At 47.0% G+C, this 16,215-nt stretch overlaps 1 protein-coding gene across 1 annotated transcript; it reads left to right on the top strand.

Moving 5' to 3' along the window:
* Window positions 1–18: 18 nt before the first annotated feature.
* LOC311371176 (DNA-directed RNA polymerase III subunit RPC2-like) lies at window positions 19–14,767 on the top strand (the record flags this gene model as incomplete). The annotated part of the gene is made up of 17 exons (XM_084489381.1): window positions 19–112; window positions 312–403; window positions 522–639; window positions 975–1,083; window positions 2,405–2,527; window positions 3,232–3,348; window positions 3,883–4,017; window positions 5,170–5,331; window positions 7,387–7,587; window positions 9,683–9,845; window positions 10,460–10,613; window positions 11,018–11,092; window positions 11,407–11,505; window positions 12,317–12,444; window positions 13,477–13,686; window positions 14,140–14,298; window positions 14,650–14,767. Coding segments are annotated over exons 1-17 (2,249 nt in total), but the record flags the coding sequence as incomplete, so codon positions are not given.
* Window positions 14,768–16,215: the final 1,448 nt, after the last annotated feature.

Raw genomic sequence — 16,215 nt, 5'->3', positions numbered from 1 at the left:
GTTTGGACCAGTGCCGTCTGCGCGACATGACCTACTCGGCGCCCATCACCGTGGACATCGAGTACACCAGAGGCAGCCAGAGGATCATCCGCAACGCCCTGCCCATCGGAAGGTACTGCTGACCCTCGCAGGCTCCTGCTCACCATCAGGCCTGCTGGTGTGGACACAGAACATCACACCAGAATCAAAGAGCCATCAGGCCTACCATCCACTCCGTCTGATTATTATTAATTCTATTTTTGTATTATCGTCATGCTTGTCTTTTCCTCCCTCTATAACTTGATCATATTTGTCAAATTTCCCAATCTCAGAATGCCCATCATGCTGCGCAGCTCCAACTGTGTGCTGACCGGGAAAACCCCCATGGAAGTGTCCAAACTCAACGAGTGCCCTTTAGACCCGGGTACAGCACCTCTCTGCCCCCCTCCACCCTCTACAAAGACATGGCTGCCCTGCAATATGTCGTCAGCAACTGAAAGTGAAGATGAATGACGTGAGGTTGTGGATGTGTTTGGTGGCAGGCGGGTACTTCATTGTGAAAGGGCAGGAGAAGGTGATCCTGATCCAGGAGCAGCTCTCCAAGAACCGCATCATCGTGGAGCAGGACCGCAAAGGAGCCGTCGGGGCCTCGGTCACCAGGTGCTGCACACGCTGCTCTTTACGCTGGTCTCACACCTCTTTACGCTGGTCTCACACCTCTTTACACTGGTCTCACACCTCTTTACGCTGGTCTCACACCTCTTTACGCTGGTCTCACACCTCTTTACGCTGGTCTCACACCTCTTTACGCTGGTCTCACACCTCTTTACGCTGGTCTCACACCTCTTTACGCTGGTCTCACACCTCTTAAACCTCCCACCTGGTAACTCTGGTTAAACCTTCCGCAGCATATGTATATTCCTTCAACTTAGTATTTCTGGAAGTCGTTTACTTTTTTACTTACATTTTATTTGAATGATAAACTCTCCTTTCAGCTCCACCCATGAGAAGAAGAGTAGGACGAATATGGTTGTGAAGAAGGGCCGATTCTACCTGAGGCATAACACTCTCTCCGAGGACGCACCCATCGCCATCATATTCAAGGTAAAGATAACCTTCTCCCATTGGCCGAGACACAGACAGTGTGCTGTACCTCGCTTTGTCAGCTAGGGGGCGGTGTGAGACCACAACAGGATGAGAAAGTAGATTTTTCTGTAAATATCTGTTAAAAAAGAACCTTCTCTTAATAGAGTCGCAGTTGAAGGTGTGTGGCAGTTTTTATAATTACCTCTAGTTTCTATGTTGTGTTCCTACTTCGTAGTTTAAATCCCCTGTGTGGTCAAACACACCACGCCACATTCCCATGAGCAAATATCACAGATGTAATAATAAGTTAACCGTCTCACCTCTGCCTCTGACATTAAGTTCCCCAACCCCACCGGCCTGTTTACCTGTTGGTATTGCAAAATATACTTTTCTGTAGGCCTGGGCAATAAAACAATAAATGATCGTATCGTGATAGACTTTTGATCAATATCAATATAAAACATGTTCAATATATATCGATAAGAGACTGGACCACTGAATCTAGCAGCTGGGTTTGTTACACAAACACGGTTCCATACTTATTTACAATAGTTGAGTGTTTTTTTCTTTGTTGTATCGACATTGGAGTATTTATCAATGAAGAGCAGTGGAAGGTCATATTAAGTGTTAAACAGGTGTGTTCATTAAAATTATTAATAGATATCAATCAATATGATCAAGTTATATCATGATGTCTTTCAGCCATATCGCCCAGGCCTACTTTTCTGAACTTATTTATCTTATATGTCATAAATACTACTACTAATAATACTTTTTCAGATAAACATTTATAGAAAAATATAGTCGTTATACTTTCTTGCTCTGTTTAACTGTCACTCTGTGTCTAACTGTAGCTCTGTTTAACTGTCGCTCTGTCTAACTGTCGCTCTGTCTAACTGTCGCTCTGTTTAACTGTCGCTGTGTCTAACTGTCGCTCTGTTTAACTGTCGCTCTGTCTAACTGTCGCTGTGTTTAACTGTCACTCTGTGTCTAACTGTCGCTCTGTGTCTAACTGTCGCTCTGTTTAACTGTCGCTCTGTGTCTAACTGTCGCTCTGTCTAACTGTCGCTCTGTGTTTAACTGTCGCTCTGTGTTTAACTGTCGCTCTGTTTAACTGTCGCTCTGTGTTTAACTGTCGCTCTGTCTAACTGTCGCTCTGTTTAACTGTCACTCTGTTTAACTGTCGCTCTGTTTAACTGTCGCTCTGTGTGTAACTGTCGCTCTGTTTAACTGTCGCTCTGTTTAACTGTCGCTCTGTGTGTAACTGTTGCTCTGTTTAACTGTCGCTCTGTGTGTAACTGTTGCTCTGTTTAACTGTCGCTCTGTGTTTTGTGGGAAGGCCATGGGTGTGGAGAGTGACCAGGAGATCGTTCAGATGATCGGAACAGAGGAACACGTGGTGGCCAACTTCTCCCCCAGCTTGGAGGAGTGTCAGAAGGCCCAGATCTTCACCCAGACTCAGGTACCTCCCTGGCCTGGCTCCCCTGGATCCCGCCCACCTTTCAAACATGTTCTGTTCAGGGTCTGGTATCGGGGGGCTTGAGGGACATTTCTGCTGAGAAGGTTTACTGCACCGGGCAGCGTTTTGTAGGCGGACTTCTAAAGAATATGCTGATGCGGGACCTGTGTGACCATGCGAGCTACAGAGAACAACATGTGTGAAATTCTTTGATTTACTTTACTTTGTATCTTCAATCTCTATGGATTTGAGAAATGTCGGCCTAAATATCCACCACATCCTCAACTTGCTAAATGGCTTTCCGCTCAGTGATTGGTCGAGGTTGTGGCGCTCCATGGCTTAATTAATGCAATCAACGAATCAATGAATGCATTGCACCGTTTCTAGGTTTTGAATTCCGAGTGATTGTGTTTGAATATATAGTAAGCAGAGCACAGGGTGGTCTCTGTGGAAGTCCTCCGCCTGCTTAACCTTTGACCTACATCTGTACATCAGTTGCATATTCAGATAAGCGCTGTTGTTCAGGATGTCTGCTTTCTATTGTGTGTGTTAGTCTTTGAATATAAACATCAGTGTGTAACATTTTAAATCCCTCATTTTGTTTTGTTGGGTACTTTTTGCACAATGTCTTTCCACTGGGTCCTGAGTCCTGAGTTGTTACTGTATATATTAGATATGATATATCTGGTCTGCTGTGTTGTGTCCAGGCGTTGAAGTACCTTGGGAACAAGGTGCGGCGACAGAGGATGTGGGGCGGGCCCAAGAAAACCAAGATGGAGGAGGCTAGGGAGCTGCTGGCCTCGCTCATCCTGACGCACGTACCAGTGAGTCTTCCTCGTCTTCCTCCCACCTTGTGCCTTCGTTAGAAACAATTGCAAATCATTTGCATGCACACGTGTTATTATTTTTTATGACACGGCTCAACGCTGTGGAACGCTCCGTTCACTTGCATGGGCCTTCCCGACTTCCTGTGGTGAATTATTTTTCAATAATTGACCGTTGCTAAGCACATAATGTCCGCTGTCAAGGAAAGTGGATTTTTTCACGTCTTTCGTATCACTCCGCAAGTAGTCCGGTAACTTATCAACCCCAGCGGATTCGGTTGCTAAGCGACATCAACGTCTTGGGCGGACTATTTCTCTGCTGATCAACACTACGAATGAAGTTATTTTTTCATTTTGGCAAGAAGCCGTGTAATAAGCGGGATAATGTATAGAACATCGCCGTTCATTATCGGGAAATAACCCGCGTTCTATACATTATCCCTTACTTCTGTTGCTGTGTATAAGGTTCTTTGACTGGTGTTTAAATAATTGCTTTAATGTTTGGTATTGATGTTTGTTGTTGTTTGTCTCCAGGTGAAGGAGTTTAACTTCCGGGCGAAGTGTGTGTACCTGGCGGTGATGGTGCGACGGGTCATCCTCGCTCAGGGGGAGCACAAGGTGGACGACAGGGATTACTATGGCAACAAGCGTCTGGAGCTGGCCGGGCAGGTACCAGAACAACGCTCCTCCTCATTCCAGGACTACTCTGTAATTAAAGGCGCTGGATGGAGTCGCACCAGGATGCTCATATTTTATATCAAGTGGCTATTTATTTGCATCAGAATTATTTTGAGAGAGGGCTGCGTTCCAAACTTCCATTCAGTCCGATCTGTGAGACAAAACAGCCTGGATGTCCCCTCGCAACGCGTTGCCAGACAGCGAGCAGAGAGCTGATGATGAGACATGGATCAGAGCCGGGAGCCAAGAGGACGCAGGCCGCAGCCCGCCGCATCTCTCACCTGCATCTCCTGCCTTTTTAATAAGACGCTCACCGCCCCCCGCCCTCAGCCTTTGTGCCGGCCTGTTTTGTTTAGGTCGCCCCCCCCCCCCACCCCCCCCCCCTCGGTCGGGCGGGGAGATATGGTCCCTCATATAGGGCCCAGCGCCGACATGCATGGGGGACACACATTGTTTTTCCTTCCAGTGGCGTGACAATGGAACGGCTGTCTTGACTGGAGCGATTGAGCTAATCCTGCAGCTCAGCTCTGATAATGTAATTACTGCTGTCTTGAGGCCTTTAATCCACCCCCCCTTCCTTCACACAGACCAGGTTGGGGGGGGTGAGAGGGAGGGAGGGAGGGAGGGGGAGGGCAGGGGAGAAAACTGAGCCCACTTTTTTTCCAACTGTGGGCTTACACACTCCACACCAGCTAAGCTCTCTGCTCTCCAATTAACAGTTCTCTGACATTCAACTAATTGGCTCGGCAGCGCTACTGAAGCTTAATTTCTTTATTAATTTGAGGCCGTTTGTTTTTGATTTATGCTAATGCACAGGTGGGAGGGGGTTATGCCAGAGGTTGCCTCCTGTGGGGTGGGGGGGGGGGGAGGGGGAGGGGGGGGAGGGTCTGGGCGCAGGGCCAGGTCAGACTTATCAGAGAGCTGGCAACGCTGGGTTATTAAATCTGACAGTCAGCACCGTCTCTCTGCTGATAAGGGAGTACGTACACACACACACAGACACGCAGACGCACACACACACACACACACACACACACGTGCTGATGACTCCATCACATGGCCACGAGTGCAGGGAGTTCAGTGTGTTGATGTCCTCCGTTGTGTGTTGGTTGTGCCTCCCCCCCCCTCCCCCCTCCCCCCCAGCTGCTCTCCCTGCTGTTTGAAGACCTGTTTAAGAAGTTCAACTCGGAGCTGAAGAAGATCGCCGACCAGATCATCCCCAAGCAGAGGGCAGCTCAGTTCGACGTGGTGAAGCACATGAGGCAGGACCAGATCACCAACGGCATGGTCAACGCCATCTCCACCGTGAGTCCACAGGGCGCCGGGCTACTGCGGCCGGAACGCCGTCTCCACGGAGTCAGGGCCTCAGGGAACGCCGTCTCCACGGAGTCAGGGCCTCAGGGAACGCCGTCTCCACGGAGTCAGGGCCTCAGGGAACGCCGTCTCCACGGAGTCAGGGCCTCAGGGAACGCCGTCTCCACGGAGTCAGGGCCTCAGGGAACGCCGTCTCCACGGAGTCAGGGCCTCAGGGAACGTTATATGACGTATGTATACATGTTCTACGTCTGCTAAGCTAGAACAATCTAAGTCCTCCCAGGGGGAGTATTCACTCCCACCAGAACGCCCTCAGTAAGTGTGTGAAACAGCTCGTTTGTGCTCAGACTTCACTTCCGTAACAGGTTGACGTCAGACCGTACAGAAGTCCCACCTCACGGCAATGATTCCAACTTCCCGGGGGTGGAAATTTGCAGACACACGCGCAAAGCGTTACACCAATCACAGCAGACGGCTACTCGGAAGGGGGGCCTGAAAGCGACAGGCTACAAGACAGAGGGCCCTAGTTAGACGGTCTGAAACGCAGACGTGAAGCGCAAAGTCCAAGTAGCTTTGTGGGCGGTTCTATGGCTCTGTTGCTATTATGACGGCGAGATAAATGAGTAAATCTAAAATGGGTTGGTCTGAAACCCATAGGTGTGTTTTTGGCGTCCATTAAACCAATGAGAGTTCCATCTCCCATCCCCTTTAAGAGCCAGCGCATTTGACTTGACGAGTTGATATTTTGACAGCGCGTTTGCAGTCTCCGCTGAGACAGATGCATGACCACATGAATTTCAAACTTCAAATGACTCAGTTTATGGCCAAGTAATAGGCCTAATTCACACATGGAATAGCGTTTTCTTCTCCAACTTCAGAAACACTGATTCGTCATGTAAATTGCGGCAAAGACAACTTAACACATATGATATGCGGACACGGTCCTGTGGCCGCAACTGTGGGTCTATTTAATGATATGCGGCAATACATTAATAAACATCGATTGTTACCAGTATTGTATACATTATCGTTATCGACTTGTGTTCATAATATGCATGTGTCCCCCCCCCGTTAATATACATTGCCATGGACTGTATTATGTGTTACGTGTTTAGTTTGCATGTGTTTAAACAGATGGGTGCGCACACATGCGCGCACCAAGCATCACCCGCATTCATTCATTCTATTAAACACTCACTCGCGGTAAAACTATGATCAAATATTCATCAATCCTGAAAGTTATGGGCTTGTACACGATGTCTGTGTCAAGAACATATGTGTTTGCTGTACGGTGTTTGCAGATGCATTGATTTAAAAGTACAACTTACCACTGTATCAGCTGTTACACGAGATTTTTAAACAAGATTTTGTTTTGGGAGGCTGGAATATACTTTGCTCGAGTTTATTATTGTTATTATTATTATTTAAATGCCTGGCATAGCCTACTCTACTGTGTTCATTCATGCAGCCCCTATGGAAAAAAAAAAAAGTCCAGTCCAAATGCTACTTCTATGCAGTTTCACACATATGAACAATCTTTGACATCATAATATTTAAATCAGGCTAATCGTTTGCATGTCTGTGCTGTGTATAGCCTACGTGTGTGTAAGCGTATGTTGCAGTTCCGACCTGCCATGGCACGTCAAAATAGCAACACCAACTGCGCTATCCGCTAGTGCATTTAGACCAGGAATTGTTCGGACAGTTGCGCAATTGTATTGGCGCAATCTTTAGATCGGTAAAATAGCACCAAGTATCATTTGCGCAGGAACATGCCTCTGCTTTTCGCCGACACGCCTCTCCAGGCGCAAGTGTAGTGGCGCCTGGTTGCTGCGGGGGAAAATCAGCTTTGCGCCGGGTGCAAACTAGCAACGATACATGCATCGGTGTAGAAAGTCAATTGCGCTGGGTGCAAGATAGGGCCCAGAACGTTTTTGAAAGACGCTGAAAATGGTTTTGCAGAAATGAACAGAGTGAGAATAATAAGGGGTATTTCTAACCCTTTTCTAGTTGATGAGCCCTTTAAAGCCTTGACCTCTTCCTCAGGGGAACTGGTCCCTGAAGCGCTTCAAGATGGACCGGCAGGGCGTGACCCAGGTGCTGTCCCGCCTCTCCTTCATCTCCGCCCTGGGCATGATGACCCGCATCTCCTCCCAGTTCGAGAAGACCCGCAAGGTCAGCGGGCCGCGCTCCCTGCAGCCGTCCCAGTGGGGGATGCTGTGCCCCTCGGACACGCCCGAGGGAGAGGTGAGCCGTCTCTCTCTCCACGCACCATGGGGGGTCCCACGCCCACCAGGGGATTTAACCTACATCATACTACTGTTAACACTGTTCTAGGGGAGATTTAACCTACATCATACTACTATTAACACTGTTCTAGGGGAGATTTAACCTACATCATACTACTATTAACACTGTTCTAGGGGAGATTTAACCTACATCATACTACTATAAACACTGTTCTAGGGGAGATTTAACCTACATTATACTACTATTAACACTGTTCTAGGGGAGATTTAACCTACATTATACTACTATTAACACTGTTCTAGGGGAGATTTAACCTACATCATACTACTATTAACACTGTTCTAGGGGAGATTTAACCTACATTATACTACTATTAACACTGTTCTAGGGGAGATTTAACCTACATCATACTACTATTAACACTGTTCTAGGGGAGATTTAACCTACATTATACTACTATTAACACTGTTCTAGGGGAGATTTAACCTACATTATACTACTATTAACACTGTTCTAGGGGAGATTTAACCTACATCATACTACTATTAACACTGTTCTAGGGGAGATTTAACCTACATCATACTACTATTAACACTGTTCTAGGGGAGATTTAACCTACATTATACTACTATTAACACTGTTCTAGGGGAGATTTAACCTACATCATACTACTATTAACACTGTTCTAGGGGAGATTTAACCTACATTATACTACTATTAACACTGTTCTAGGGGAGATTTAACCTACATTATACTACTATTAACACTGTTCTAGGGGAGATTTAACCTACATTATACTACTATAAACACTGTTCTAGGGGAGATTTAACCTACATTATACTACTATAAACACTGTTCTAGGGGAGATTTAACCTACATTATACTACTATTAACACTGTTCTAGGGGAGATTTAACCTACATTATACTACTATTAACACTGTTCTAGGGGAGATTTAACCTACATTATACTACTATAAACACTGTTCTAGGGGAGATTTAACCTACATTATACTACTATTAACACTGTTCTAGGGGAGATTTAACCTACATTATACTACTATAAACACTGTTCTAGGGGAGATTTAACCTACATTATACTACTATAAACACTGTTCTAGGGGAGATTTAACCTACATTATACTACTATAAACACTGTTCTAGGGGAGATTTAACCTACATTATACTACTATAAACACTGTTTTAGGGGAGATTTAACCTACATTATACTACTATAAACACTGTTCTAGGGGAGATTTAACCTACATTATACTACTATTAACACTGTTCTAGGGGAGATTTAACCTACATTATACTACTATTAACACTGTTCTAGGGGAGATTTAACCTACATTATACTACTATAAACACTGTTCTAGGGGAGATTTAACCTACATTATACTACTATTAACACTGTTAGAGTTGTAAAGGTAGAGAGCAGAAAAGACAAGATATGTTGACCCCCCCTCTCTACTCCCTCCCGTCATCTCTCCATCATTGAGCAGAGTGGTGGTGGAGCTATGTTAGTGCTATGGGCATGTGATTGACATGCAGGATGGACGCCCTGGACCAATGGGGGGAGAGGTCCCCTGATAGGCCAGACGTTCCCCTGATAGGCCAGACGTTCCCCTGATAGGCCAGACGTTCCCCTGATAGGCCAGACGTTCCCCTGATAGGCCAGACGTTCCCTTGATAGGCCAGACGTTCCCCTGATAGGCCAGACGTTCCCCTGATAGGCCAGACGTTCCCCTGATAGGCCAGACGTTCCCCTGATAGGCCAGACGTTCCCCTGATAGGCCAGACGTTCCCCTGATAGGCCAGACGTTCCCCTGATAGGCCAGACGTTCCCCTGATAGGCCAGACGTTCCCCTGATAGGCCAGACGTTCCCCTGATAGGCCAGACGTTCCCCTGATAGGCCAGACGTTCCCCTGATAGGCGGTTTCAGTCTTAACTTCAAGATGTTGTTTCCTCTCTGACTTTGGACACACAACGTACAGGATGCCTTTGAACCAGCTTTATTTGTAGACTTGATACCTTTGGACTAAGCTTTCGTACATTGAGTCCTTGTAAGCGGGTTGGTTTGCGTTCCCCAGGCCTGTGGTCTGGTGAAGAACCTGGCGCTGATGACCCACATCACCACGGACATGGAGGACGGGCCCATCATCAAGCTGGCCATGAACCTGGGGGTGGAGGACGTCAACCTGCTGTGTGGAGAGGAGCTCTCCTACCCCTCCGTCTTCCTCGTCTTCCTCAACGGTAGAGAGGAGCGACCAGGGCCAGACCCACCCCACCACACCTGGGGAAGAGCTTCCTGCTCCAGGGACCAGGCAGGAAGCTCTCCTGCTGTCCTGGGACCCAAATGGACTTTTTTGTCTCAGTACTCGATGTTCCCCTCTATGAACATTAATTATTTAGTGTAAGGTTGTGGAAACCTTCCCCCGTTTCATTAGGATTCTACGGTGTGCTAAGTGCACAGAAGTAAACAAAGAGGAAGGCTTTTCTTCTTTGGTTCTTTCTATTAAAGGACGACTTGAAAAGGACCTGCTAATCCGTCCTGTTTGAACCCTAATGGCTAATACCATGAAGGGAGGGAAGGCTGGCCAATAAGTCATTAATCGTGTGCCACCGGTTGATATTATTGTTGTGACACAACTTGGCCCATTAATTACAGCGTGTTGTCATTAGGTCCTTTTTTGCTTGTTTACGATAACTGTCAAATTGTAATGGCTGTGGTGTGCTTTAATTAGCCGCCTGCTGCCACGGCGCTGCCACAGGGCTCTTTGTGTTCAGGCATACATACAGCGCCATAGGACCACACACTCTGTATCCATAACTGTGTGTGTGTGTGTGTGTGCGTGTGTGCGCCCCAGGTAACATCCTGGGGGTGATCAGAGACCACCAGAAGCTGGTGAGTACCTTCAGGCTGATGCGCCGCGCCGGCTTCATCACAGAGTTCGTCTCCATCTCCACCAACCGGACGGACCGCTGCGTGTACATCTCCTCAGACGGGGGCCGCCTGTGTCGGTAGGGTCCTGTGAGGCGGTGTGCGTCGCCGTACATCATGCCTGACTCTAGTGTTTCAATGTGGTTTTGCATTTACGATAACAATGCTACTACTGATGTTGTTTGAATCTCAGATATAGAGAATATATTTTTAAATTCCTCCACGACTGTCCTGTGCTTTCTGTTCGGACTTCACACGTTGCATGCAGCATGAATAATCATATCTTATGTGTGTATATAAGGATATGCAAGACATGACAGAAATAAATGTGTATGCTGTTTTGTACTCCAGGATTAAAGAACAAATATACCTTAAATAATTTAATTGTTCTCTTTTACAATATTATTGATCTGATTATGATCAGAGACCAAACGGAGCTCAGGCCGTGGTAGATGACCCGCTGACCTCTGACCCCTGTCGTTAGGCCCTACATCATCGTGAAGAAAGGTCAGCCCATGGTGAAGAACCGCCACATAGAGGAGCTCTCTCAGGGCTACAGGTACAACACCTCACGACACGTTACTATGACGACCTCGTCCTCAGCAAACACTCACGGAGACGGTGTACGGTCGATGTGTCACGTCTCTCCCTGTCCTCTGTTGTCATGGAGACGGTGTGCGGTCGATGTGTCACGTCTCTCCCTGTCCTCTGTTGTCATGGAGACGGTGTACGGTCGATGTGTCACGTCTCTCCCTGTCCTCTGTTGTCATGGAGACGGTGTGCGGTCGATGTGTCACGTCTCTCCCTGTCCTCTGTTGTCATGGAGACGGTGTATTGTTGATTGATGTGTCACTGTCTCTCCCGTCTTGTCAGAACCTTTGAGGACTTCCTTCACGAGAGTTTGGTGGAGTACCTGGACGTGAACGAGGAGAACGACTGTCAGATCGCTCTTTACGAGCACATGATCAGCAAGTGAGTATCCTGACCACCACGGTGATGAATGAATCATTGATGCGATCATTAGGCTGAGGTGATGCTTCCATCGGAAGCTTTCTGGATCTTCTTCTGAAGGGTAGGAGGACCACAGGCCAGTGGTATTAGTGTGACGATGCTGAAACATACGACCTGGAGGCTGTGTGAGCTGTCTCTGCTCTCATGGTGCTGTGTGAGGTCTCTCATGGTGCTGTGTGAGGTGTCTCATGGTGCTGTGTGAGGTGTCTCATGGTGCTGTGTGAGGTGTCTCATGGTGCTGTGTGAGGTGTCTCATGGTGCTGTGTGAGGTCTCTCATGGTGCTGTGTGAGGTGTCTCATGGTGCTGTGTGAGGTGTCTCATGGTGCTGTGTGAGGTGTCTCATGGTGCTGTGTGAGGTGTCTCATGGTGCTGTGTGAGGTGTCTCATGGTGCTGTGTGAGGTCTCTCATGGTGCTGTGTGAGGTGTCTCTCATGGTGCTGTGTGAGGTCTCTCATGGTGCTGTGTGAGGTGTCTCTCATGGTGCTGTGTGAGGTGTCTCATGGTGCTGTGTGAGGTGTCTCATGGTGCTGTGTGAGCTGTCTCATGGTGCTGTGTGAGGTCTCTCATGGTGCTGTGTGAGGTGTCTCATGGTGCTGTGTGAGGTGTCTCATGGTGCTGTGTGAGGTCTCTCATGGTGCTGTGTGAGGTGTCTCTCATGGTGCTGTGTGAGGTGTCTCATGGTGCTGTGTGAGGTGTCTCATGGTGCTGTGTGAGGTCTCTCATGGTGCTGTGTGAGGTGTCTCATGGCTCCTCTTGTCGTTGTTTATGCAGAGAGACGACACACCTGGAGATCGAGCCCTTCACGCTGCTGGGGGTATGCGCTGGTCTCATCCCCTACCCCCACCATAACCAGTCCCCTAGGAACACGTACCAGTGTGCTATGGGCAAGCAGGCCATGGGTAAGTCAGTCTGTCATAAGCCACTGTGGATAGATCAAACATACACTCCTTTCTCACACGACAAGAAGTTGGCTGGTATTTATTTTTTTACAAACAATGGAATACACTGACAAATGACAGTTATACAAAGTCTTTACCCCTCGCCCCCCTCTGCACACACACACACACACACACACACACACACACACACACACACACACACACACACACACACACACACACACACACACACACACACACACACACACACACCCCCCTCCCCCCATGTCTATGTTTATACACAGACCAATACACACCAGTGTGTGTGTGTGTGGGCCCTTTGCCTGCCAGTCACAGAGTGTCATTAGTGATTCCTTGGTGAGCCGTCCTCTGCATGCGGGGGTCAGTATGCTCAGCTGCAAAAGACCTCCAGAGTACGCACCCTCGGCACCGTGGCAACCAGAACCCCCTTAAACGGCCCAGCTAACATTTGTAATAGCAGCCCCCCCCCTCGCCCCGCTTTACAAACACGCAGACTGGAACTATATTTGGCCCAATATCCTCTGGCTGGGAGCTGTGTGGACAGCCCTATACATGTGCAAATGGAGCGGTGAGCTCGGAGCCCATTACCACAAACTCTGTGCTTGTAGCCCAATTGTCAACTAATGGCGGCGGACAAAAGCCCCTCCTTCCACGGGGGGGGGGGGGGGGGGGGGGCGGTGATAACCCCCCCTGGTCTCTCAGTAGCCCCACCCTGACCCAGGTTGACCCCGGGCTCATACCTGTGGTTCATTTGGGGAGCGTTGATGAGCTGACCTCTGACCTCGGGCCCCCGGGAGGGGAGAGGAGGAGAACCATCAGGGAGTCTCTCCTTGACACGTGGACTGAAAGTCACTTTGATTTCCCTTTTGACTTTCAGGGCTTTTAAACACGCCTGTGTGACTGGCTCCCAGCCTCGTGTTTACAGAATGTACGTCTCGTTGGATGCAGTATCTCTTGTGTTCAGAGGTGATTGTCCCTGAATGCACACGCTGTGGTCCACGTCTCCTCCAGGCACCATCGGCTACAACCAGAGGAACCGCATCGACACGCTGATGTACCTGCTGGCCTACCCCCAGAGGCCCATGGTGAAGACCAAGACCATCGAGCTCATCGACTTCGAGAAGCTCCCTGCCGGCCAGAACGCCACGGTGGCGGTGATGAGCTACAGCGGCTACGACATCGAGGACGCCCTGATCCTCAACAAGGCCTCGCTGGACAGAGGTGTGTGTGTGTGTGTGTGTGTGTGTGTGTGTGTGTGTGTGTGTGTGTGTGTGTGTGTGTGTGTGTGTGTGTGTGTGTGTGTGTGTGTGTGTGTGTGTGTGTGTGTGTGTGTGTGTGTGTGTAACTTTTGCATCAAGAAGAAAGGGCTAAAGGATTCAAGGTTTTATTAAAAATCATCATATAAGAATAGAATATAATAACCTTTCATACTCACATTTGTTGTAGTAATATTCGCACACAAAAGGAGTCATGTTCTTTGGCCAAGGTGGTTAAGAAGAGACCTTCACACCTAACTGTCTTAACTAGTCCATATTAGACGGGGATCTATTCAGAAACGTGTCCATGGCTGATGCATTAATGTGAAGAATACATCCTGAGGATTCATCAAAGCTGTAGTTCCCTTATTGCTGCTGAGCAGACCGAAGACGGTGACCACGGTGCTGTCCCTCTCAGGGTTTGGGAGGTGCCTCGTGTATAAGAACGCTAAGTGCACCTTGAGGCGCTACACCAACCAGACGTTCGACAAGGTGATGGGCCCCATGCTGGACGCTGCCACGCGCAAGCCCATCTGGAGGCACAACATCCTGGACGCAGACGGCATCTGCTCCCCTGGTGAGGACTACCTCCACCGTCTCCCAAATGTCCAAGGCTGGCTTGATGTCATTTGATGTTACGATGTTATTTCTAATGGAACCAAACAACTTTTAAGTTCACGGTGACTTATTTTAATCAAGTCGATTCAACTTTAAGTATAAGGTTATGGTTAGGCTTAACAATCTGTATTGATTGAGCAGAGGTAATAACGACATACAAACGATGATATATCTATTTATCTATCTATACCCCTACAGGATCAAATGAAGCATAAGGCGGTTCTGATGTGTCTCTTCAGGCGTTGTAGGCGTGTGTTCTGGCTGTACACAGTATGTCATTCCAGTGTTGGTTCTGTGCCCGGTGGTGCAGGTGAGAAGGTGGAGAACAAGCAGGTGTTGGTGAATAAGGCCATGCCGACTGTGACCCAGACGCCACTGGAGGGCAGCACCCAGCCAGGCCAGCCCCAGTACAGAGACGTGCCCATTGGGTGAGCCCTTCGCCAGAGCCCCGCCCACCATCAGAGCCCCGCCCACTGCCAGAGCCCCGCCCACTGCCAGAGTCCCGCCCACATCCACCCCACCGCCCAGAGCCCCGCCCACCATCAGAGCCCCGCCCACTGCCAGAGCCCCGCCCACATCCACCCCACTGCCAGAGCCCCACCCACCATCAGAGCCCCGCCCACCATCAGAGCCCCGCCCACCGCCCAGAGCCCCGCCCACCATCAGAGCCCCGCCCAGAGCCAGAGCCCCGCCCACATCCACATCTCCCTCACCCCCACCATTTAGTTAGTAGTGATAGTATTTAGTTAGTATTAGTTAGTAGTGATAGTATTTAGTTAGTATTAGTTAGTAGTGATAGTATTAGTAGTGATAGTATTTAGTTAGTATTAGTAGTGATAGTATTAGTTAGTAGTGATAGTATTTAGTTAGTATTAGTTAGTAGTGATAGTATTAGTAGTGATAGTATTTAGTTAGTATTAGTAGTGATAGTATTAGTTAGTAGTGATAGTATTTAGTTAGTATTAGTTAGTAGTGATAGTATTTAGTTAGTAGTGATAGTATTAGTTACTATTAGTTAGTAGTGATAGTATTTAGTTAGTATTAGTTAGTAGTGATAGTATTTAGTTAGTATTAGTTAGTAGTGATAGTATTAGTTACTATTAGTTAGTAGTGATAGTATTTAGTTAGTATTAGTTAGTAGTGATAGTATTTAGTTAGTATTAGTTAGTAGTGATAGTATTTAGTTAGTATTAGTTAGTAGTGATAGTATTAGTTAGTAGTGATAGTATTTAGTTAGTATTAGTTAGTAGTGATAGTATTTAGTTAGTATTAGTTAGTAGTGATAGTATTAGCAGTGATAGTATTTAGTTAGTATTAGTTAGTAGTGATAGTATTAGTTAGTAGTGATAGTATTTAGTTAGTATTAGTTAGTAGTGATAGTATTTAGTTAGTAGTGAGAGTATTAGTTAGTAGTGATAGTATTAGTTAGTAGTGATAGTATTAGTTACTATTAGTTTGTAGTGATAGTATTAGTTAGTAGTGATGGTATTAGTTACTATTAGTTAGTAGTGATAGTATTTAGTTAGTATTAGTTAGTAGTGATAGTATTAGTTAGTAGTGATAGTATTTAGTTAGTATTAGTTAGTAGTGATAGTATTAGTTAGTAGTGATAGTATTAGTTAGTAGTGATAGTATTAGTTAGTAGTGATAGTATTAGTTAGTAGTGATGGTATTAGTTAGTAGTGAAAGTATTAGTTAGTAGTGATGGTATTAGTTAGTAGTGATAGTATTTAGTTAGTATTTAGTTAGTAGTGATAGTATTAGTTAGTAGTGATTGTATTAGTTAGTGTGATAGTAATAGTAGTAGTGATAAGTATTAGTTAGTATTAGTTAGTAGTGATTGGTATTAGTTAGTAGTGATGGTATTAGTTAAGTA

The sequence above is a fragment of the Micromesistius poutassou genome, assembly GCF_964030765.1.
Source record: "Micromesistius poutassou genome assembly, contig: SCAFFOLD_5423, whole genome shotgun sequence".
Lineage (NCBI taxonomy): Eukaryota > Metazoa > Chordata > Actinopteri > Gadiformes > Gadidae > Micromesistius > Micromesistius poutassou.
The sequence above is the reverse complement of the archived record's forward strand: the minus strand, read 5'-3'. Positions and strand labels throughout refer to the sequence as shown.